The 24960-nt window shown below is 48.5% G+C and overlaps 1 protein-coding gene across 4 annotated transcripts in view; it reads left to right on the forward strand.

The window, feature by feature from the left end:
* Rfx4 (regulatory factor X4) overlaps positions 1-24960 on the forward strand; it is a 146634-nt gene that overhangs the window by 81847 nt on the left and 39827 nt on the right. For all 4 annotated transcript variants that reach the window (XM_021258377.2, XM_021258376.2, XM_004844808.3 and 1 more), the window contains 5 exons: positions 576-653; positions 5411-5574; positions 18758-18858; positions 20726-20784; positions 24384-24528. In XM_021258377.2, coding sequence (XP_021114036.1) covers positions 576-653; positions 5411-5574; positions 18758-18858; positions 20726-20784; positions 24384-24528 — 547 coding nt within the window. The remainder of the gene's footprint in view (positions 1-575; positions 654-5410; positions 5575-18757; positions 18859-20725; positions 20785-24383; positions 24529-24960) is intronic.

The following is a 24960-nucleotide window of genomic DNA, read 5'->3' on the forward strand; positions in this document are numbered from 1 at the left end:
TGCCAGGCAGGTGCTGGAACCACTGAGCTAAATCCCCAACCCAAATATCTGTTTTTTCTCAAATTCACTTTTGATCAACCAACCTCTTGCACTATGGCTTTAAAATTCCTGAATAACTGCTAAGTAGATTCTAGAGAATTCTCAGGTGTCTTCTGGTCATTTTGGCAGAAGCACTTCTTATAAGTACATGCTGGGTTTTAACTTTTCATTATCGTGGCCAATGAGGAGAACTGAGTTCAAGAAGCCCTGCTGAGCACTGCTTGCCAGGCACCGTGCTAGTTCGGGATAGGCAAGCGTGGGTGACGTGGCCCTTCTTGTTCCCCCAGAGCCCGCACACCTAAGGGGAGGATGGAGGCAGAGAAGGCCCCGCTCTGTGCACTGCAGGGTGGCGCCCAGAGCACAGCCCACAGCCCCTGAGGGAGACCAGCCCCTCCTGGGTGTGTAGGATGAGTAGGTGTTCGGTGACTTCTGTCCCTCCAGGGACAGGTAATAAATGACGTGGCGTGGAAGTGCCCAGGGCGGCCACCCTGTTTGTTAACGTGGCCTTTACTGTCAATCCTTCACCACCCCGGCAGGTCTCCACCTTCATCATGATGTACCGGACGCACTGTCAGAGGATCCTGGACACGGTGATAAGAGCCAACTTTGACGAGGTGGGTCAGCACAGTGAGCGTGAGTACCGCTGTGAAATAGTGCACTGCACGCAGCTCCTACATCCCGAGACCCTGCCTGGTGCCAGGCCTCGTCCCCCAAAACCCTTGACACCCACAGGCCCACTGAATCCTCACAGGGGCCCCAACAAGCAGGTCCTCTGCGTCCCCCGTTGACAGAGCGTATGTGTTCATTGCAGGGTGGGCGTGGCCCTCCCTGGATTTGCCAGTGAACGAGTCCCACCCTGCGGGCACACAAGGACCTCCAGGTTTAGCTCCCCAGAACGGTAGATTCAGAGAAACTGAGGCAAAACTGCCCGAGGTCATCCACCTGCTGAGTTCAGAGATGGTCACCTCCATCCTCAAGGACTGGTCCACTTTTCCACCAGATCCCACCTCTAGGGCCATTTGGAAATGCAAACACTGTAAGAAGTCTGTTTTGTTTTTATTTTTAAATACTGCAATGAAAGAAAGAGTGGAGAGGAGGAAATAAGAAAGGATTGAGGTGCCTGTTAGGTAACCAGAGTGACAGTAAAATCCTCTTGCCTAAGATGGCACTCAGAAGAGCCCCGCAGAGGGACGGAAGAAGAACCCCACTTGGTTGGAGAGTTAAATAAGACAGCCTAGGAAGAAGGCAAGCAGGCTGCACAATGCATGGCAGGAGGTCCAGAGGCTGGAGGGAAAAGAGCCCTCCAGGGAGGGCACCAGACTTGGAGTCCCAGGCTTGGCTTCAAGATCGGGCCCTGCCTTCCAAGCCTCAAGTCTTCATCCTAGAAATGGAGATAAAAATAGCATCCACCTACTTCGTAGGGTTAGTAGCAGGAGGAGAGATCAGCTAGTACCCAGTAAGCACTCCTCATAAACTGTAAGGGCACACAGATGCTTGCTGGAGGTAGATTTGCTCGAGGTCACACAGTTGAGTCCACCCAGAGTTGTGACTAGATCCTTTGTCACTGACACCTTTCGTGTGCTCCTCCTGCTCCCCGACATGGCATTTGGTGGTGGTTTCGAAGATGACTAACCAAGATATGGTTCACTCTACCAATCCCAGAATAATGCAGGAGGATGTTTTATCTCAGACGACCATGACTCTTCTGCAGCTAAGGAAAGACTTTGTAAATAGATTGTGGGTGTTGCTGGTACACCCCGACACACCTGATTGTTGATTTGAAGTCTTCCAGATCTTTGTGTCAGTTGAGGTGACCACTCTGCTAGCATCTCAGTCTTAAATTGTCTCGCTCACTTGTTCATCATTGGTCTCTGCCACTCCAGGGTCAGCCCAAGAGGTCAGGGCCTTGTCTGTCCTGGCAGCTGTGGCCTTAGGCACTCAGTAAATAGTTGCTGGCTGCGTGAGTGGGTGGATGGATGGATGGGTGGGTGGATGGGTGGGTGGATAGATACCAAAGTCCCACAACTTATAACATTGTCAAGCAAGCCCGAAGAATATGCACCGGCACGTAGGGGACCCCTGTAAGGACTTCTCCAGACAGCAGTGCAAAATGAGCCTCAAAGTGCCCTAGTACTGTGCTTTTTGAGTCCCAAATCCACTACTTACTGGTCCGTGACCTTGTGCAAAGCCCTTACCCTGTCTGAGCCTCAGTTTCTTTGGTTGTAAAAATGGGACCATGATCATTCCCACTTTGGTGTGTACATGAAATTGTGTATGTAAAGTGTCTGGCTTTGTGCTAGAAGAAAATGAGTGCCAAGAGTTTGGTGGCTGTTCCAGTGAAATCTTCCCAATACAGCAGCAATTAAGAATGCAACTGGAAGTCATCAGATGTGTTTTCACATCCTATTGCTGACTTATTAACAATAAACCAAATGTGCACATGGAAGAGAAATAGGACACGTGGTTAGGCATTCTTGAGGAAATCTCTTGGTACTTTATTGGACCAAAGGAAACAGAGCTAAAAGCTTAGGAAACTAAGACAGATGACCCAGAAAACTTATTTTAAATAATTATTTACCTCTGATTCTTTCACTGATTATGCTTGCAAGGAGTAAGGAGAACTTACCAGAATTCTTCCTTCTGTCTAATAATAATTTCCATTTATTAAATGCCTACACAATGCCAGGCATTTTACATAAGTTGCCTTTTGCCATGCTAATAATAGGAAGGAATCATTATCTTCATTTTATAAAAGCTGCACCAGATTCAAGGGCTTGCTTGACTTAACATGACCGAACCAGAGCCCATGTTGAGCCCCAAATCTGTTTTTCCGGAGCTGCAGATTCCACTGTCCTCCAGCCAGCTGTACAAGCCACACACCCGGACTTGGCCTTTCCCCCTTTCCTCCCATCCATCAGGAGGCTGAGTCAGTGGTCTCCTGTGGGTAGAGGCACTGTGTCTGACCATTTCCCACCCAACTTCCCAGTCTCAGGGCTCCGGCCTCACCCAGGGGAGCCAGAGCCACTGGACGTTAAATGACCTAAAATGTAGCAAGAGGAAGGAAGTTTGCAAACTTTCTACAGAAGCTGGCAGGTGCCGGGGGACCCATCAGGGCTTCCTGTGTGGCTTGAACAGGCTGAAAACAGACAGCTGTCGTCTAGCAGTGCTGAATTTTTCACAGATTTGTTTTATTATACATAACAGCTGATCTTTCCCAGATTTCTTGCTACAAGCTGACTCTTGTAGAGATAGGAGAGCGGAGGGAGGCGGGTGGACTCAGAACACGGCCCAGCTGGGAGTCATCCAGGCAGAGCCCCGGGGGGAGCAGACAGGGAGGGACCAGTGGGGGTCAGGGGACGGTGGAGGGTCCTCTGGAGGACAGGTGCTTTGCCCAAGAGTGGCAGCCAGCCACCGGCAGCCCCGGGCCAGGGCGTGGTCAGACACCAGATGACGCTGGATGACAGAGCAGCACCTGGAGGGGTGAGCAGAGCCACTGTGGGGGCCCCAACCAGTGACGCTGAGAAACTGAGGCCAGAGTGTCCCACAGGCTCGGAGACTTACACAGCTCTCCTGGGCCCAGCAGTGGCAGTGCCTCGTGGCATGAATAGCCCTGACAGTGACGACAGCAGCACCCAAGCTTCATGAAACACCTGGGCTGGGCCAAGCCCAATAACAGGAACGTTTTAGCAATCTTTACCAAAACCTATGCAGGAAGTGCTATTGTATCCTCGTTTCCAGGTGAGGAAACTGAGGCTTGGAGATATTGCACCCCAAGTTGGTAGTGGGGCCAGGACTTGAACCCTGGGCATCAGCCTTTGCCCATCCGGATTGGTTTTGTTTTTATTTCCCAGCTGACTGCAAATACTTTAGTTGTCATGGGATGAACAGGCCTGCAACGTAGGTCTTACAACTGACGGTCTGACGCCATTCATTCACCCCGACTGTGCTTTTGCCGACTGTCCTCCCCCAGGAAATGAGGGTGCGTCTCTGCCATCCTACCCCACAGCCATCCAGCGCCTGTGCTGGGACGTCCGCACTGGCTGTGGCCCAGGGAGGCCTGTCCCTGGCCAGAAGAAAACCAGGCCTTGCTCCTGGAGGGCCCTGAAGGGTGCTGCAGGCGGCCGGGAGGAGCCGGGGCAGGTATCTGGGGAGTGGGCAGTGCCAGGCAGAGGTGCAGGCCTCAGGCGTGGGCAGAAGCCCGGCCGTCGGGTGGAACTCAAGCTGACCATGGGGCTGAAGGGCGGAAGGACCGAGGCAGACGCAGGCTGTCTGGTGGACTCGAGGGCAGCCACAGCCTCATGGTGTCACCCGGGAGAACCTCTGCGGAGGGGCTGGCCCAGAGACGGGCTGTGACCGTGAGACCAGCTCGAATACTGCACGGGGACCGGCTCAGCTCCACAGGGGACCAGGCTTGGTCGGGGGGCCAGTCGTGGGACCCGTGGGGCTCACGAGTCGGGACAGGAGCAGTAGAGTCCAGGAACCCGGCGGGCCTGTGAGAAACAGCCAGGGTGGTGCGCTCGGCGGCTTCCACACGGGCGTCCCCGGACGTTACCCCAGGGGCGTGTCGTGTGCAGAGGCTCACCGCCTCCTAGGGTTCCTCATGTTCCCTCCCCTTCCCTCGTCCCACTTCCCACCCTGTCCTGCCTCTTCCCACGCTCTGCTGGCAGTAACAGACAGGTTGTGGGGGAACCAGGGTGTCTCCGCTTTGGACTTTCACGCTACCATTCTCCATCACATTAACAACAGAAGTGCCCTCGGAATTCCTGCTCGGCGCTAGTGTGGTCTGAGGATGCAAAGAGAAAGTCGAACACACGCTTGGCATCCAGTCGGCCCTCTACCCCGCGCTACCATCTAGCATTGGATCGTGGCTCTGCCTGGCCAGGGCTTGTCGGGAAAATGGAAGGTTTAGGATATGAGACATGCCCGCAGTTCACACGGTCTTGGGCACACACTTCTGAGCCAGAAGCATGGCTGTGGGACCTGCTCGCTTCTCTCCGGGCACCCTCTTCCCTGCAGCCCCAGCCTGGCCCTCCCTGCCAGAGCACCTGGAGCCCTAGAGCCCCGAGAGCTCACACAGCCGTGAATCCATACTCAGACCTTGGAGAGCCAGCGCCCACCCTCCCTCCTTGGACCCTTCACCCACCTCAGTGGGCTTTGAGGGGTGTGTGGTTCATGTCAGAGGAGACCCTGGGCCACTGAGCCAGGAGGTGCTCCAGCAGCCAGTGGGCTGCTAGCATGGAGACAGCCGTGACTCTGCAGGAGGGGCTGGCCCAGGATTGGGGGGAGGGCAGCACTGCACACCTGCTGCTCGTCGGGCTGCCAGGCTCTGTGGGGAGCGCCCCGTAACCTCTCCTCTCTCTGGTCGCCACAGGTTCAGAGCTTCCTCCTGCACTTTTGGCAAGGAATGCCGCCCCACATGCTGCCCGTGCTGGGCTCCTCCACCGTGGTGAACATCGTCGGTGTGTGCGACTCCATTCTCTACAAGGCCATCTCCGGGGTGCTCATGCCCACCGTGCTGCAGGCACTCCCCGACAGGTGAGCCCCCGGGCCCTGTTGCCGGTGGTCAGGCACTGTCCCTTGTAGTCACTCCTGGACTCTCAGAGATGAAACTTGGCATTTTTAGTACAATAATCAGTGTTTGTATTTTGAACCATTGACGGGGTTCAGAGCTCCGAAGGTGGGCTAGAAGGAAAGGTTGCCCTCACCCCACCTGTGGCCCAGATGCCGCGTCTCTCCCTCCCGAGCATCGCCGTTTCTCAGGGTTCAGGCTGACTGCTGTGCACAGGTGATCGGCGATCGATAGGCGTGCAGCGCACCTCCCCACGGAAAGGGAGACTGACAGCCCAGAGAATGAGAAGGTGCCCTGCAAGGCTGCACCCTGCTGCCCTCTGTCCAGGGTGCTGACCGCCCGCACTCCTTCCTGGGCCCCTCCTGGGGAGGGAGGGAGGACCGTGGAGCTTGGCTCTCAGGCCAGGTCCCTCCAGGGGACTCTGTTCCCTTCCCCTTCCCTTCTGGGCAGCCTCTCTCCCTACTGGTGTCCTTCGGGCCTGGGCTCAGTGAGAGCCTGGCTGCTCCTTGCTGGAGGTGGCACCGTCTCCCTTACGGCTTCCCCTGTGCTGTCCACACCTTTACGGATCTGTCCCAGGTCAGGGCTGGTGGCTGGCTCCTCAGAGAGGCCGTGAAGAACCGACCTGCCTGTCTACTCGTGGCTGGGGTGTCAGGAATCCTGGTGGCCCCTGGCTGTGGCTCAGCTGCTCAGTCTCCACCCTGTATTCACATAACCATCTGCTTTGTGTCCTTCTGTAGGTTTTGCCTCTTATAAGGACACCTGTCATTGGATTTAGGGCCCAGTGGTTAATGCAGACCAATCTCACCCTAACTTAATCACATCTGCAGTTGCTTTTTCAAAATAAAGCCACCTTCTCCAGTTCTGGGTAGATATGTTTGGAGGGGTGCTAGTCACCACACTGCATGGAGTATAAGATAAATTCTGAGAGGGCTTAGTTCCTGACTCACAGGGTTTGTGACTTACACTGGGTTTTTAGTGAAGTTTTAATTTGCATTTCTCTTACAATAAATGAAGTTGAGTGCCTCTTAATATATATATATATCAGCCCATTTATATTTGCTTCCCTGGAAATTCTGTTCTTATCTTTTGCCGGTTTGTCTATTTTGTAATTGATACTTTTTTCAATGACTTTCGCAGCTCTTTATTTGTTATGGATATTTACCATTTATGCATGACAAGATCCCAAAATATTCTTATCTTGCTTTTGTGTTTTCGCCATATAAAAAAAACGCACTGCTAAAGTTATTGGTTCTTGTTTTATGGCATATGGATGTGTGTCATAGTTTTAAAATTCTTTCTTGCTCCATTATAAAATACTTTCCCCATGGCTTCTCTCGTTCACTTCCTGGCTTAATGCTTTACTTCTGGTTTTCTCTCCACTTTGTGGCTCATCCTGGTGCAAGATGCGAGGTCAACCTGCCTTTTTTCCAGCCACTCTCTGGTTGTCCTCGGACATAGATTAATGACTCCATCTTGTCGTCACTTAGTTGAGATGAGTCCTTTGTTGTATATTAAATTTTATATGTACTTGGGGTTACTTCTGACTTCGTACGCTAGCCACACCACTGTTCACATTCCAGGTCCCTTGTTTAAGTTTAAACATTTTATAAATCTAGTAGAGCGAGCTCCTCATCATCACTTTTTGGACAGATTTTTCTATTGCTGTCACTTATTTTATTTTCCCATATGAACGATTTACCATCAGCTTGTTGACTTAAATATACCTCTGTGTGTATGCATATATAGGAAATGTGTGAGTATGTGTATATATATATATCTATTATACTACATTTATACATTTTTAAACAGTTTGGGGAAAATTATATCTTCATGATATTGAAAATTGAAAATTCCCAACTTAGACACAGTTTGCTTTTCCATTTATTAGGATCTTATTTGTAGTCCTCAGAAATATTTTAAATATTTTTCATATTAATATTATATATTTCTAATTGGATTTATTCTTATTTTATTTTTGTTGCTATTAACAACAATCTTTTTGTTGCTATTGGTAGTTGTGTGTATTTATGTATACTGATACTGTATATTTTATCAGATTAACCATATTAAAAGTAATTTATCTTACCATTGCATTCATTTTTAAAGTTCCCTTGGGTTTTCCAGATTCAGAATCATATTATCTACAAACAAAAGATAATTTTATTTTTGCCTCTCTAATTTTGATAGCTCTATTTTATTTCTTTTATCTAACTGTGGGCTCATGCCTCAAGAACACGTTTAAGGTTTTTTGACTTCAATGAGTATTTCTCCATTCAGCACAATGCTTATCAGAGGTTAAGAATGATAAGTTTTATCATGTTAAGAAATCGCCCTCTTGTATTACGTCATGAAATCTTTTTATGAAAGATGATTGTTGAATATTTAAGAAGTCTTTTTATCATCTATACAAATGATTATCTGTTTCCTAAAATTAAACCATTCTTGCATTCCTAGAATAAACCCCATTTAGCTGTAGTATTTTATTTTTCCTTAATGTACAGCAGGATTTTGTTTGCTAATGTTTTATTTAGGGCTTCTTTGTCAGAAGTCGTAGGGTGAGGGAGCCACACTGCTCTCAGTCACGTCCTAAAGGAGTCGGGATGCCTGCCTCCCCTTTCCCTGAGCTCTGAAACATTTTATTGTTGTTGTTTGGGTTTTTTCGGTACCAGGGATCGAACTCGGGACCTTGTGCTTGGGAGGCTGGCGGCAGCACCACTGAGCTAAATCCCCGGCCCTCTGAAACATTTTAGATAGCACTAGAGTATTTTGTGTTTGAATATTACATAGATTTAATATTCTCTTGAAACTAGCTGAGCCTGACGCTGTTTTGAAACAGATCTTTGGTGTTTTTCTTCCTTCTCTCCTATAGTAGTTAGTTGATTTGGGTTTTCTGTCATCTCAAAGTTTTGGTAAATTATATTTGCCTAGAAAATTGTCCTTTTCTTCAACATCTTTAAATTTATTTGCTTCTGGCTGAACCAGATGGGTTGTGTACTTATTACATTTCTCCCAGGTCTATGATTATTTTTGCTTTAATATGTTTTAGTTTTTGTGGTTGTGCTTTCTACCATTTCTTTATTGTTTGTTTAATTTTTCAAGAAACAAGCTCTGAGTATTTTTATTGGTGCAATTATGTTTTCTGCTTTCTAATACATATTTGCTTTTATTGTACTTACTCATTTTACTCTATTATTCATTTGACAAATACGTATTTAACACATATTTATTGAGCGCCTTGTATGTGTCTGGCCCACTTCTAGGTGCCGGGGTTATATCAGTGACCAAAAAATTGGTCAAAACTAGATGTTTGATTTCATTTCTTTCATTCCTATTTATTTCAGGTAAAGGTTTTTCTCTGAGCACAATTTTAGCTGTATCCTGTGGGTTTTCATATATAATATTGAATACCGCCATTTCTAGGTATTTTGCAGTTTTGTTTTGGAGTTCTTTTTGTCTCAAGAATTTTAAAAGAAAAATTGAAACCTCCAAGTGCCAGGAGCTATTGTTTTCTGATTGTGATTCGTTTTAATTTGTATCGCTGTGTGATTAGAGACTCACTCAAACTGTTTCTTCCTGAGACTTCATTTAGATTTTCTTTGTTATCTACTGTTTGGTGAATTTTTTGTGAGGGTTTCATTGATACTTGAAAATATTCTTAGCTTTCAAGGTACAGACTTGGACATATATGATATTTGGATGAACGTTATTGGTGGTTCTCTTGTATTGGTGTTTGCTTTCTTAGATCTGTTGTGGGACCAGAAAGGTAAGTCATAGACACGTGACTAAGGTCCACCAGCCTATTTTATTATATATTTCCTATAATCACTGTTTATTTAATTTGCATGTAAAATTCAGGCCTTCTGGAGCATACTTGACATTCATTAGCATTCACCACATTTAGTCTGTACAGTCAAAATAAAAATATTCCCATCACCTCAAAGAATTCCCTCATGCCCCATTTAGGCACTCCCTCTGTCCCCTGCAGGCTTCTGGCAGTCATCATTTGCTTTCTACCTCTATAGTCTCGTCTATTCCAAAATCTTGTACAAATGGAATTATCTAGTAGCCTTTTGAGTTTGATCTCTTTTACTTAGCATATTCCATCTTGCTGTGTATGTCAGTGTCTTGTTCTTTTTAAGGGCTCAGTAGTATTCCACAGTATGGATATACTGACGTTCATCCAGTCCGTGCTGAAGGCCATTTCAGCTGTTTCCAGTGTTTGGCTACTATGATTATATCCATATAAACATTTGCATACAGATTACATAAGTTTTCATTTCCCTTGCTTGAATACGAAAAATGTGACTGCTGAATTGTATAGTGAATATGTAGTCAGCATAATAAGGACTTGCAGTATTTTCCAAGCTGCATTCCTAGAGCCAGAATTTCTATTGCTCTGCACCCTCAAAGCACTTGGTATTGTCAGGGTTTTGCCTGTTGGTCTTAGCCATCCTAAGAGTTGTGTAGTGATATCAGACTGTGATTTTAATTTGCATTTTCTGAGTGATTAATCATATTGACCATCTTTCCAAGTTCTTTTTGGGGGGTACTGGGGCTCGAATTCAGGATCTCATGGTTGTCAAGCAGGTGCTGTGCCCCGAGCTACATCCTCCGAGTTCTTATTTGCCATCAACTATGCTTTTTGGTGAAATCTCTATTCAATTTTTTTGCCTGTTTTTGGTTGTTGGGTAGTTTTGTCATTTTTGAGTTGTGAGAGTTCATTATGTTTTTTTGTGGTTTTTTTTGTATTGGGGATCGAACTCAGGACCTTGAGCTTTTGAGGCAGGTGCCAGAACCACTGAGCTAAATCCCCAGCCCACGTTATGTGTTCTTGATAGTCCTTAAACAGACATGTGTTATGAAAATATCTCCTCCCAGTGTCTAGCTTGCTTTTTCATCTTATTAACTATAATTTGAGGAATAGAACTTTTAAATTTTGGTGAATTCTTATTTATCTGTTCTTTTATGGACTTTGTTTTTAGTATTATCATAACTCTTTGCCAAGAAAAGTAACCAAAATGTTCTCCTGTATGCTCATCTAGAAATCTTAGGGCATGTTTTACATTTCCCAAGTGTTTTTAGACTTTCTACTTTGTCTTTTCTCCTTGAAGCAGGTGTCTCGTGTTACCACTGGTCTCCAGCTCGGGAGCCTCTCTCATCTCAGCTTGCGGGTCTGCTGAGGCTGCAGGCCCGCACCCCATGCCCAGCTTGATTCCTTTTTTTTCTTCTTTCGTTTTGTATATGGTGTGAGGTTTAGGGGGTCGAGCTTCGTGTTTGCTTTTTACAGATGAAGGTCTAAATATTCCAGCACATTTCTTTACAAAACCAGCCTTTTTCTATTGAACTGCTTTGTAGCTCTGTGGAAATTTAATTGGCCATGCATGTGAGGGTCTGTTTCTGGACTCTCGATTCTGTTCCATTCATTTGTGTGCCTCTCCTTTTCACCAGTACCACATTGTTTTGATTACTATAGCTTTATAGTAAGTCTTGAAGTAGTGTAAGACCTCTTAACTACTGTTTTTCAAAACTGTTCCTTTGCTTTGACGTATTATTTCTGTAGAGTCTTCTAAATCCTGTGGAATTTTGGTTGCAATTTTGTTGAATTTGTAGATGAATTTTAAATAATTGGCATCTTACTAATATTGAGTCCATGAAGACAGTGTATCTCTCCTTCTCCTTAAGTCTTTTCTTTCTTTCTTCGATGTTTTATAGTTTTTAGCACATTAATCTTGTTTAGCACGTAGCTCAGAGATTTCCTAGATTTGTATCTAAGCATCTCATTCAAATAATACCTTTATAACAGTTCAATTTCCAGTTGTGTTTGCTAGTTCATAGAAACATGATGTATTTTCGTGTGTTGATATTGTGTTGCATGATCTTACTAAACTTGTCTATTAGTTCTCATAGTTTTTATGGCTTCTTTGGGATTTTCTATGAGTACAAATATGTAATCTAGAATTAGACACCTTTTGTGTTTCGTGATTCTCCCCTATGTTACTACACTGGTGAGGATCGCTAGCATGATGTCCCAGCGTAGGTGAAGAAGTTAGCTGTAGGTTTCCTGTAGCTGCCCTTATTCAGGTTGAGAGAGTTCCCTTTTATTTCTAGTTTTCTGAGAATTTTTATCACAAAAGGATTTTGGATTATATTAGAAATTTTTGTTTGAAGAACATCATAAATCTTTTCCACTTGAGTCTGTTCACATGGTGAATTTTACATCATTTTATTTTCAAATAAAGCAGCTCCTCATCCTCAAAATAAACCCACTTGATCATGATTTTTAGAAAATATATTGCTAGATGTGAATTGCTAATATTCTGTGAGGGATTTTATGTGTAGGTCCGTGAAAGTAATTGATCTTCAGGTTTCTTTCCTTGTAATAACTTTCTCCACTTTGGGAATCAAGGAAATGCTGATCTCATAAAATGAGCTTGGAAATTTAACCTCTCCTCTTTTTTTCTGGGAGAGTTAGTGTAGAATTTTTGTCTAAATTTTTGAATTCATGAGGTTAAATTTGTTCATATTTCTTTATCATCCATTTAATATCTGTAAGATCTGTAATAATATCCCCTTTCTCATTCCTCATGTGGATAATTGGTGTATTTTTTTTTCTTTATCGGTATACCTAGGTTTTATCAATGTTATATATAGATTTTTAAAAACAAAACCAAACTGCCAGGCATGGTGTTCTATACCTGTGATCCCAGCACTCTGGGAGGCTGAGGCAGAAGGATTGCAAGTTCAAGCCCAGCCTGAGCAATTTAGTAAGACCTTGTCTTAAAATAAAAGCTTTTTTTTTTTGGTACCGGGGATCAAACTCAGGTCCTTGCGCTTGTGCAGCAGGCAGCAAAACCACTGAGCTAAATCCCTGGGCCTAAATAAAAGCTTTTTAAAAGATCTAGACATAATAGCTCAGTGGCCTGGGGTTCAACCCCCAGTTCTGAAAATAAAGCAGCCAGTTTTTGGGTTCTCTGATTTCTTTGGCTTCTTATCATTTTTTTATTTTCAATTTCATTGGTTTTTTTTTTATTGATTTGAGGTTTGTTTTCCTCTTCTTCTGTTAGTGTCTTTAAATGGAAGTTTAGATTATTGATTACAAACCTTTCTACTTTCCTATAAAATCATTTATGCCATACATTTTCTTCTAATCATTGTTTAGCTACATCCCACAAATTTTGACATGTTGTGTTTTCATTTTAAAATTCAAAACATTTTCTACTTTTCCCTGTGACTTTCTCTTTGATCTATGGGTTATTTTAGAAGTGAAATGTTTAATTTCCATATATTTGGGGATTGTCAAGGTATCTTTCTGTTATTAAAAACCATGATTGCCTTGTTATTTATATATATTTTTAATTAATGGTTATTTTGGGTTTATACATTTTAATTAAATATACCTTTAAATAATATTGTACTGCTTCACACATGACTCTTACAATAGCATATTCCCAATTTGTTATCCCTTCTTTTATGTTAATTATTGTCATTTTGACTCAATATATGCTATAAACTTATAAAATATTCTAACTCATTTTTGCTTTAGCTAATTCTCTTTTACAGTGATTGAAGGTAGGAAGGAAATCTTTTAAACCCACCATCATTGGCAGAACCATCTAATAGTTTCTGCCTTTCATTTGGGGGGTAAGTATAATTGTCTGTGTAACATTATATCTCTCTGCCTACAGAATTTTCTTTAACATTTCCTGTATTGTAGGTTTGGTGGTGATTAATTATTTCATTTTTTGTTTGTCTGAAAATATTTGTCCTTCATTTTTGAAAGATACTTTCACTGGGCACAGTATTCTGAATCAGAAAGATTGGGGTGGGGGTTGTTTTCAACATCTTAAAGCTTTTACTCCATTGTCTTTGGCCTGTGTGTTTGTCCTTGGTACTCTTTTCTTCCTCTGTGTGGAATGTGCTTTTTTCCCTGAATGCCCTCAAGGTCTTATTTTTGGTTTCCAGCAGTTTGATAATGATGAATCTAAGTGTTTTGTTCAGAGTTTTCTGAGTTTCTTGGATCTGCACTTTAAGGTTTCATTATTTTAAAAAATTCCCAGATATCATCTCTGTATTTTCTCTTTTCAGTCTTCCTGATAGTTTAATCATAAGTGTGTTAGAATAGTTGATATTGTCGCACAACTCTTAGAAGCTCTGTCTTTCTTCTTCCGCTTATTTTTCTCTGAGCTTGACTGGGTAATTTTATTGGCCTGTCTTCGGGTTCGCTGACCCTCCCTGGGGTGGACCCATGATGAGACTGTTGACGGTATTCTATAAGTCTATCTCCATATTTTGATTTTATATTTATATCTAACCTTTCATTTGATTCTTTTAAAAATAATTCCTGTGTTGAGAGTCTTCATCTGTTCATGCTCTGTAGCTTTTCCATTAGGGATATGCAGTATTATTGTTGACCATATTAATTGTCTTTGCTGTAAATTCCCCGTTTGATAGTCTGGTTATACTGATTCCTGGGCCTCTTGAGAGCAAGTTCTTTGCTCGCTTTAGTGTGTATGAGAAATGTTTCACTTACTTATAACACTGCTTTGTAGGTGTTTTACACACACCGCATTTGCAATTTGTTATGAAGCAGTTTGTGATGTACAAATGGAACTTAGCCCCTGCCTGGAAATAGGAAACAACTAGCAAGATGGAAGATTTAATCCAAACACATGTGGAAGGCAAAGCTCAAGAGCTGAAATGACTTATTAACCTTGACCTGCAACCAAAAAACACCCAGGACTCAAATATTTGTTCATTTATTACTCAAACGTTTATTGATTACTGCACTGTATTAGGCACCGGGGCAGCCCTGGAATACACCATTAAATAATAGAAACATGTTTGCTGCCCCTACTGAGCCTACAGTCTCCCACGAGATTCGTTACTTTAATTCCATGGTTAAATGATTAGCAATGTGATCCCAGACTCACAAATCCAGTGTCATTCCATTAATCAGGAGGACAAAGTAATTCCGAAGACCTAGGTCCACCTGACAGCTGGTGCTCTGTGGTTTCCCACATCCGTTCATTCCTCAGCAGCCTGAGTGCCATCGTGTGCTGGCCCTGGGCATGGTCAGAATGGGAGTGAGGGTGGCGACCATTCGGTGCCCTCTCTCCCAGCCCTGGCCAGGCTGGAGCCCAGCTCAGATCTCCCTCCTGTCCCGCACTGAAAAGCACACTGAAATGTAGGCGAATCGGTGACGCTTTCACTGACATCACAGAGGCAGAGTTGACTCGTAGAAACCGTAGCTCATTCTCAGACATGGACACTTCCCCTCTTCCGAGTGATCCTGGGACAGTGGCGGTTAGCAGTAATTACTTTAGCAGAACTAAGAAGGACAAGATGTCAAAAGAGGAGGCACTGAGGACCAGGCCTGAGATGTTGAAGGAACCGCATCAAGAAGCAGAAGGCTGTGGGTGGAGACAGGGAAGGAGGTATCTACCCGGGCACAGCGAGGCACGGGTGTTTCCACCAGCTGAGACCCAGCCAAGAGTCAGACACACCCCGGCTCGAACCCTGGCCGAGCTATCTGGCCACATCTCCTTGGATGAAGAAAAGAACTTCCCTGGGGCTCAGCTATCACCTCTCTGTGGGAGCTGACACAGTGCTCACTTCTAGGGAGGAGTGAGGATTAAACAGGAAGTGCGCCTGAGGTGCTCAGTGCTTGTTAACAGGTGACTGCCCTTGCCGCCTTGCTGCTGCTGTGGCCTTGCAGCTGGAGGCTGCAGAGTTAAGATGTCGCTCAAGAGCTCACGCTAGGGAGGAACAGCTGTCTCTAGAAGTGCGGGCCCCCAGAGCCCCAGCCTGGGGGCGAGCTCAGAGAGAGAGGCTGGCTGAGGGAGACATGAACCCCATGCAGAAAGGGACGGCCAGGGGGTGACAGCCTCAGCAAGTGCTGCAGGGGGTGGCACAGCCCAGCTCCTAGGAGGGGCCCTCAGACCCGGCGCTTAGGGAGTGGTGACACCACAGCGAAAGAGCCTGAACGTTCAGACCCCGCTAACGGACAACAGGCCCGCATTCCAGGTCCTAGAATAGATTCTCCTCTGGCCTGAGTCCTTCCTTGCTTTTCTTCAACTTAATAAAAACGAACAATTGCAGGAAGTGAAAGGCCCATCCACGGCCTAGCCGCTGGCTCTCCACTGCTCCGGCTGTGTGCCAGCGATGGCCGGCCCCCTGTACCAGTGGAGAGAGACAAGCCCCCTGCCACCCGGCCATCGCCAGAGGTCTCTAAATGTTTGGCATCTGTCCAGAGCAGCCAAACATCCTGGGAAGTCGTCTCACTTAGAAAGTGGGTCTGGTGTGTGACTAACAGGGACTGTTTTCAGCTTTGCCCCCTGCCACACACAGAGACCCCTATGAGCAGGCCCCTGCTCGGCCCCCCTTGCTTTCTGGAAGACCCCTTCACTGTCCTCAGTGCACATCCAGTCGCCAGGGGACCCCACTGGCGGCACCGCCGTCCTTCTCTGACAGTGCACACCTCCGTTCCACTGTCACGGCGCCATCCCGGCTCCTCCAGCACCCGTCCTCGTCACGGGAGCCAAGGGGACCTCTTTCAATCCTGTGGCAGAGGTGGGAATGCTGAGGCAGCTGAGAGGGGGCCGCCTGGAGAGGGAGACAGTGCTGTTGCTCTCCAGGGCAAGGGCTCTCCCGGCAGCGGGAAGGGCAAATGCAAAGGCCCCGGTGAAGTGGGCCAGGGCCGGCGTGCGAAGAGCGGTCAGTGCCGTAGGGCTGCAGAGGGAGAAGCCGCAGCCGCAGATGGACGGGGTGGGGGGACAGCCTGGACCTCCGGGGACTCTGCCTGAGGTCTGGGATTGGGAGCCGTCCCTTCGTGGGTTCGTTCATTCCATTCAGCAGACCCTTCTGTCCTGCCTGCCGCGCTGAGTGCTGAGGGCACAGCGGTAAGTGACACAGCCGTCGCCCCAGCTTCATCCTCACCGTGAGTGAGCAGGCGAGGCCTCAGGATGGAGGATGAACCAATCAGCACCGCGGTGGGCTATTAGGGGTGTAGGTCGATGCTGCGGTGAGGGTCCCGGGAGGTAAAGTCTGCAGTCCTCAGCTATGGGACAAGAGACACAAGGGGTGTTTACTGCACGCGTTGATAAGGGGAGCAAAGAGACTATAATCCCGGCGCTCTGATACAGCAGCAGCACAGTGGCTCCCGACATAACCTGCGAGCCTTAAAGTCTGTAATGGGGTTAATCCAGTCTTTAGCTCCAGCAGGGAGAACACGCGATGGATGAGCAGACCAACTGACTCAACAGGAAGAAACCGACCACATCCGAGCGTGGGACCTCCTAGCAGCAAACAACACCAGGTCGCCAATAACTCAATGGCACAAAATACAATACAAAAGATTTCAGAAGATTTTAAAAGGCAATGCAATCTTGCATGGAATATGTGGACCTTGTTTGGATTCTGATTCAAACAAGCTGGCTCTGAGAGAAATGGAGAAATCTGAATACAGCCTGGGCTCTAATGATGCTAGGGACTCACTGCTCATTCTGTAGGTGCACTGATGGCTAGGTCAGTGCATGCACACGTGTGCGTGTGTGTGTGTGCACATACACGCACATATTTAAACCTTGTCAGAAACACACACTAAGCTTTCGGGGTGAATGACATCATGGGTTTGCTTTTAAATACCCTGAAAGAAAAGGCGGCATGTGACCCACTGGCCAATGTGCCTCATTGTTACAGCTGGGGCGTGAGGTTTGTTTTATTGCCCCATTTGAGATATGTCTGAACCTTTTCATAATTAACCATGGAAACTTCATGCAAAGTAGAGATGCACTCTGAAATTTTGAAGAACCAGGGCTGGGGGGATCGAGGAGTCTGTTGGGGACCTGCTGGGTCTGATGCCCCTCTGATCGAGGGATTGCAGGTGCAGTGGCCCAAGGCCATGCAGACCCCTGTGCCTGAGGTGTACAGAAATCACCGAGCAGGGCAGGGAAGAGAACCAGGAGATGCACCAGCTGGGCCCAGGGTAAGGGGCTCTGATCAGGAACACCCAGGGGACCTAGGGTCACAGATGGGCGGAGGGGGCCAGGGCTTTGCAAGGCCGGATGAGCACTGCACAGTGTCCCTCGAGATGCCGTCAGAGCGAGTCCCGAAGGTTTGCGGCCTTGTCAGCAGCTGAGGCCTGCGTGACAGTCGGTGTCACGCAGGAGTGTGGCGAGGAGTGACTGGAAGGAGGGAAGGAGTCAGAGGGCGTGGACAGCTCTGCTGGGCAGTAGCTTGAGGCAGAGCTGAGCAAGTCAGAGATTATATTTCATCTTTTAAACTGAGTCAGTGCTGGGTGGGTTAAAAGGATGTGCAGGCTGTTCCCATCCAGAGGGAGATGCAGGCTGTATGGGAGGAGGTGGAGGGTCCGTGCCAGGAGCAGGGTGCTGATCACCCTGCTGACCACTTTCTCTGGGCTTTGTGGGCATTGGGGGTGAGGTGAGGTCGGAGTTCGTCACCAGAAGGGCAGGGGACAGGGATGCCCCGTGGCAGCCATTGCCCTGGGGGTGAGGTGCAGTCGTAGCCTGGCAGGAGAGGCACTGGAAGGCTGCACAGGGCACGGTGGACTCGTGGGCTGAGGGCAGAGGTGGGTGGGGTGGGTGACCCACGTGGGGATGAGGTGAGGCCCCTGGTCCAGCAGCACTGAGGGGGACCCTGGTCCCAGGACTGTGAGCAGGAGGCCTTACCTCCCACGGCAGCCTAGCACCCCCAGTGCACCTCCCCTCCCACGCTCAGACCCAGTCTCCAGGCCCAGCAGCAGCTCCTTGCCAGTGTGGGCTTCGTGCAGCAGCATGGGAGGGGAGGTGCCTGCCAAGCACCCTTCCGTGGCCCCAGCCTCTGTCTGCACCTGAGCACAAGGCTCTTCTAAGATGCCAAGGGGCACTGTGTGCTGGCAGAAAGCACCCTGGCACCACCTCGCCTGGCAGCGGCTTTCCTACCACCAGCATCGTGGACCAGTGTTGGTGCCCATCAGCCCCTTCCCAGGCCCGCGAGCTCTCAGCAAGGCCGGGCTGCGGGCCCTGTCCCAGCACCTCTAGGGACGGACAGCACAGAGGGTAGTGGCTGAAACCTGAGTGAAGGAGGCAAAGCCTGGGAGCCTCCGGGGCGAGCACACGATACAGGCGCCTCAGGTGAACCTTCTCTCTCCAGCCTGACGCAGGTGATCCGGAAGTTTGCCAAGCAGCTGGATGAGTGGCTGAAGGTGGCCCTGCACAACCTCCCAGAAAATTTGCGAAACATCAAATTTGAATGTAAGTAGGAGTTTGGGAGAGGAGGGGAGGGAGAGTAACAGTCTGGCAGCGCATTTCACATGGGTCGTTAATGGGGTAACAGCAGCTAGCACGTGCTGCCCTGCAGAGCGTCGGTGTGCATGCTAAGTGCTCTGTGTGCTGAGCTTACTGCACCCTGTAGGATGTTTATGAGGGAGGCACAGGGCTGTCTGGAGGCAAGGAACTCTGGCTAAGAAAATAGCAAGCAGCAGAGAGAGGCTTTACCCCCAGGCTCTGTCTGCTGCCAATTTCTGCTCCTCTCCACCTCTGCAGTGTAGGAAACAGTCCCTGTTCTAAGACAAGGCTCTCGAAGGCTGAGAAAGCGCCCCAAAGCCCCAAAGCCACAAAGCCATGTGGCTGGGATGGAGAGGCCGCGCATGAACCCCAGGCCTGTGCGACCTCAAAGCTCTGAGATACCCATAGGCTCCTGCCACAGCAGGGCCGACCCTCTGCCTAATTAGAAAGCCACATTAATATTTCTCATAAAAGGGCCTGGGGCTGTGGACCGTGTCTTTGCAGGGACCAGCTCCGTCTCCTGGCATGGCTGTGCCAGAGGAAACCAGCTTATTCCCCGTCTCCCCACATCTGTGCGTGTGGGGACTCGGGCGCAGTTCATGTGTTGCCGTTAAATTAAGCACAGGTGAAATGATTTTAAGCAAAATAAGGTTTTAAAATATGTTTCTCAAAGCCCCATTTGAATACAGCTTGCTATTCTTGCCTGAAATAAGTGCCAGTGAGGAAAATGAAGGCGATCAAATTACCCTCTCTCTGCGGGCGCAGAAGGTCTTTCAGCCGCACTCTGAGGACGCCTGCGGTGCCCATCACCTATTGATAAAGCCCGCTTTATTTCACGGCTCTCAGTTCTTTTCTTTTCTCCAGCACTAAATTCCACATCACAAAGTTAAAGAAAAAGTAATTAAGGAGCAGGATTAACGATTGATTGGCCTGGAAAATTAGAAGTTCATCTGTCCACCCCCCAGCCCCATTCCTCCACCCTACACCCTATTTTTCAAACCAAGCCAGCTCAGAGCACAAATGAGGATAAGCCTGGGGAAGTTTCTATTTCTTGACCAGTTTAGAAATTAATGAGAAGAATGCCCCGTGCCTGTTTTAATTACGCTGACAAAGCAAGCCGGTTCAAAGTCGCTGTGCTGGCCCTTCCACCTGTGCGAGCCAGGCCGAGGAAGCAGCTCTTCCCAGGGAGCCGCAGTGCAGCTGGAGGCTGTACCACAGCACGGACAGCAGGCACGGGCCCTGTCTGCTGCAGAATTAGGTAGAAGATCCCCCCCTTCAGCCCACCCGCTGCTGCGTTGGCGAGGGAAGCAAGAGCTCTTCCTGAAGGCAGAGATCATCACTTTGGTGACGGTGCACCAGGCCAGGCAGATCGTCAAAGCTGAATTCAAGGCACCGCTCGGGCTCCATCCTGGAAGGCCCAGTCCCGCCGTGTGCCCGAGGCTCAGTCAAGATTTCCTATTAAACATACTACTGTTGAGCAGGGACGTCTTCAAAGCGGCCATTTGATTCCTGCAATTATTTATGAGGAGAACTGATGGAGCTTGCAATTAGCGAAATGAAAGACACGTAAATAATTGTTTTTACTCACGGTTGATCGACGCCACCATTTCTCACACCTGCGAGTGTGGCAAGTTTGTGACTTTGAAATCTGTACCCCAAGGATCACCAGGAGGAAAGCGTTGTTGAAGCCCAAAAGGGAGAACAAAGAGTCAGGCAGGGGGGGGGGGGGGGGATGTACAGTGGGAGTGGCCGTGTAGGCCAAGGAGGCAAGTTACTCTTGGACCCAACCTTGGATCTTAAGCACACTAATGCTTCCGCCCCTTTCCACTTGCAGTGTCCAGGAGGTTTTCCCAAATCCTGAGACGGCAAACATCGCTCAATCACCTTTGCCAGGTAGCTGCCCTCTGTGTCTGTCATGTGTCTGTCACTGTCCTGTCCCCGGGGCCGGGAGGAGGGTGTCCACAGGAACACCTGCCTGGGGCGTCTGTCCTGTCATCCCTTGGGCCCTGCTCTCGGCTCTCCATGATTCACAGTTCCTACAGATGAGGAATTAAAATGCTAGCCAGAAAAAAAAAATTAAAAAAAAAAATGCTAGCCAGGTACAACAGTTCCAACCTACATGCAAAATCATTTCTGACTTTGGTTGTCTCTAAACCTTTTAGATTCACACTTTCCTGTTTCCCTTAAATCGGAGCTGGTTCATGGCTGTTGGCATTTAGGGTGCAGAATTCCCTGTTCTGCAGCATTGTTTGCCCAGTGCCTGGCCTCTGCCCGCTTGATGCCAGCAGTCACCCCAACCCCTGAGTGACACCAAGAACAGCGGCCCAGCCAGGAAGCGGAGTCGCCCTGGCCCTGGCCACTGAGTCCAAGAGTCAAACAGACAAACAGGACGGTTTGTTTATAAAGTGCCGTTCAAAGGCGTCTAAGCCATATTGTACATGAAATATTTGCGTAACTTCGTTTCACTTTTCCAGATCTGCATTAATTTTTAGCATAAAAGTAATATGTGCTTACTGTAAGAAATTAAACATGAAGGGCCGGGGATGTAGCTCAGTGGCACCGTGCCCGCCTAGCAAATGCAAGGTCCTGAGTTCAACCCTCGGTACCAAAACAAGAAAGAAATTAAACATGAAAATGTCTAAACTAAGAATGGAAGACCCTGCCCCCTGCCAATCGATGCAGAACTGCCTTGCTGTTCATTTCCCCTTGATGAAGGGAATCTAAGTCCAGGAAGGCACCCCACTCCCATGACACCCCAGGGCCAAGGGCCCCAGCCATCACTGCCTAACTGGGAGCCACTGGCCACATCTGGCCCTCCGGCATATGAGATTGTTTGATGTGCATGCGTCAGAAACGTTTTTTCCCACCTGGTCACTAACAATTGCAATGGGGAGAGGACAGCCAGACACCCAACGTTTGTGTAGACTCCTTTGAGGAGCTGGCAGCTGGCCCAGAGCCGTGTCTACCTGGGCAGCAGTCAGCCGGCCGGGCTGAGGCTCTCGGTGGGCGGGCACCGTCCCCTCCTCGCCAGCGCTCCTGTCTTGGAGCTGGCCCTGGGCCCGCCCGCCTGCCCTTCTGTGTTTAGGTTTTTGACCCTCCAGTGAGCCGGGCTGGGCCCGGGTGGCTGCTGGTCACCCGAGGTCAGGGTCGGGGGTTTCTGGCTGCAGTGGCCTGAATCCGGGAAGTAGGAAATGACCATGAGGGAACAGTGCGGGGATGCAGGGCAGCCTGTCCAGAGTCCCGCCAGCCGCCCCGGAGCCGTTACCTGGGTGACGTTGCTCTGGGACTCCGGGAAGAAACTGAACCCGTCCTCTGCTACGCCAGCCGTAGGTCTCATCAGGAACAGGGATGCGGCTTTGGTGCCTCCTCCGGGCCTCAGGGAGTTTAGTTAGGACTCTGCTTCTTTGGTACACGTGTGGGCAGTGTGTCCACACCCATGCCCACACCTGCGGGCTGCACTGGGCGCTCGCGTGCGCGTGCGCACATCCCCTCTCCACTGCACACTCTGCACACATGGAATTTGATTGGCAAATGCCGCCCACCTTTCCGTGTCACCGGACGGACCTCAGACACCTTCACCGACTGGCCAGAGGACAGGGGTCAGGTAGTGCCGGAGAAGACACACGCACACATGGCAAGTCGGGCTAGACGAAAGCCAAGACCGACCCTAAATGCGCAGCCGCAAGGGTCACGTGGCCCAACTCTCCCGAAAGCCCGCCGCGGGCCCAGACTGTCTCAGCGGTGTCTGCCCTCAGCGGAAAAGAGAAAGTAAACCAGAAGTGAATTAAAGTTATGAAGGAAACAGAGTAGAAACGGGAACAAGCAGGCACAAAGCTGCATATCCTGGGTACCTAACGTGGCCTGAGAAGGCCCCTCGGGTGTCCCGTACGCCCGGGGTACAGGCAGGTGCTGCTGGGGCGGGTGGGAAGAGAACGGTCCAGCGGCTACCGCCGGGGGACCACAGTGGCCACTTTGTAAATGTTTTCTCTTTATTGGTCCATGTTTGTATTGCATGATGATTGCACTTGCCATGGGGAGGGGGTTGGTGCGTGCGCACAATGCGTCTTAATTCTACACCCCCTCTTCTCGCCTCCCCTCCCCCTCCCTCCAGCTGTCTCCCTTCTTCCTGTTATCTATCTTTTACTTTGCTATTTTATTTATCCATACTTTGGGTTTCTCCTGTAAGAGGAACCCTGTGATGTTGAAGCTTGTATGTCTGGTTAATTTCACGTCACACTACGGTCCCGGCTCCTGTACCTAGGCTCTGTGCTTTTCAAACATTATCACAAGGAGCTATCAACAAGCAGCAGGCACTGTGACGCCTCAGGAAACGGAGGCTCTCTGCTTGGCTGCCCCAAATCAACTCTAGTCCCCGGCAACGCCAGGATGTGTCTGAATCCAGAACACGCAGGCGTCACATTCAGTTGTCTTCCTTATCCTGAGTGGCCGGTGCAGCTCCTGTACCCGTGTGTTCTGGGCCTCTCTGATGGTAGAGAGTCCCGGGATTATTTAGGCAGGATTTTCCTTGTGCTTGGCAATGTGAGTGTAACTAGGGGTTGTCAGAATTTACCTTTGTCTGGACACTCACAAACATTGCAAGGCTTACAACACGCTTGTACCTTTTAAATCTTCTTTCTACTTATTAAAAGATAGCTTGAAAAAATGATCCTAGACATGTTTTTCTTTGCTCTTTTCAGTTTTGTTTCAGCTTAGTGATATTGTTCCAACTATTTTTCCAACTTGTAAATTTAGGCTCACTAATGAGGATTTACTGGTGGAGGTCGCAGCTTTAAAGGATCATCACATGCACACACACACACACACACACACACTACTGACTTATGGTACAGTTTCCTTTCTGCTCCATCTCAATGATTCGTATTTGTTTTAATCCTAATTATATAAAAAAGCAAAAACAGAAAACTAGGGCCTAAAATGCTTTAGGATACATTTATGTGAAAATGCACAGTTGGTGGTTAATCCCTTGTCTGTACAGTGGTAGCAGGGACATCCCCAGGCCAGCCCCAGAGACACGTGGGTAACTAAGTCCTCAGCCCCAACCCAAGCTCTAGTCAGAAAGCAGGCAGCCCCGTGTGCTTCCTCCCATTGTCCCATGGGGCCAGGCCAGGCGGGCCGGGAACAGTAGGGTCGGATCTGGCCTGGGCCACCTTGCAGGCTCCCGCAGAGGAGAGAGCAGCAGCAAGAGGCAGCATCGGGACCTTCTGAGTTATGGCGTCATCCGCTGCTGTCCTGAAACTGTTTTCCTGACTCTCATAGTGGTTTACATAATCCCAGAAGCAGATCTGTTAAAAAGGCAGAAAGAGGGCCGGGGATTTAGCTCAGTGGTTACGCCGCCTGCCTCGCAAGCGCAAGGTTCCGAGTTCGATCCCCCAGTACAAAAAAAAAAAAAAAAAAAAGGCAGAAAGAAAGGGCAGGGCCTTTAGCCTAACAACCCAGGAACTAACTAATGAGTTGACTGGCTTGGGTCGTAGGCATCCCGGACGGTGATCCACAGCGCTGACATCACATTCCAGATGCTGGAGGACTGGCGGAACGTGGACCTGAACAGCATCACCAAGCAGACCCTCTACACCATGGAGGACTCCCGCGAGGAGCACCGAAAGCTCATCATCCAGCGTAAGGCTGGCCCCCGTTCCGCTGGCTGTGTTTCCAAAAGAAAGAAAGTAGCTTGGCGAATGTGTGGGTGGCTTCCCCACCCTGTCCCTCTCCCTGGATCTTGTCCCTCTCATTGTTCCTCCAGACAGGAGGGCAGATTGCCTGAGAGCACGTGTGTCGACTGCTGGTGCAGCTGGTAGCACATGATGTCGCGCCAGGGACCCCTCGTGGGACCCCGAGTGCCAGGCAGACCTCTGTGGCAGGGACACCAAGAATGGCAACTCAGTCTAGCTCATTGCCGGTCTCAGTGGACAGGGTGTGACTCGACAACTATGAGGAATGTTTACTTTCAGATTACTACAGTAAAAGGCACATCTTCCTTGATCCCCCTCAAATACTCCCTGCACTTTGAACACCTTGTGCCATCACCCTTACCGCTCTCTGAGCTGGTTC

The sequence above is a fragment of the Heterocephalus glaber genome, unplaced genomic scaffold, assembly GCF_053883595.1.
Source record: "Heterocephalus glaber isolate CG9 unplaced genomic scaffold, H.glaber_assembly_v1.0 deba00001572, whole genome shotgun sequence".
Classification (NCBI taxonomy): Eukaryota; Metazoa; Chordata; class Mammalia; order Rodentia; family Bathyergidae; genus Heterocephalus; species Heterocephalus glaber.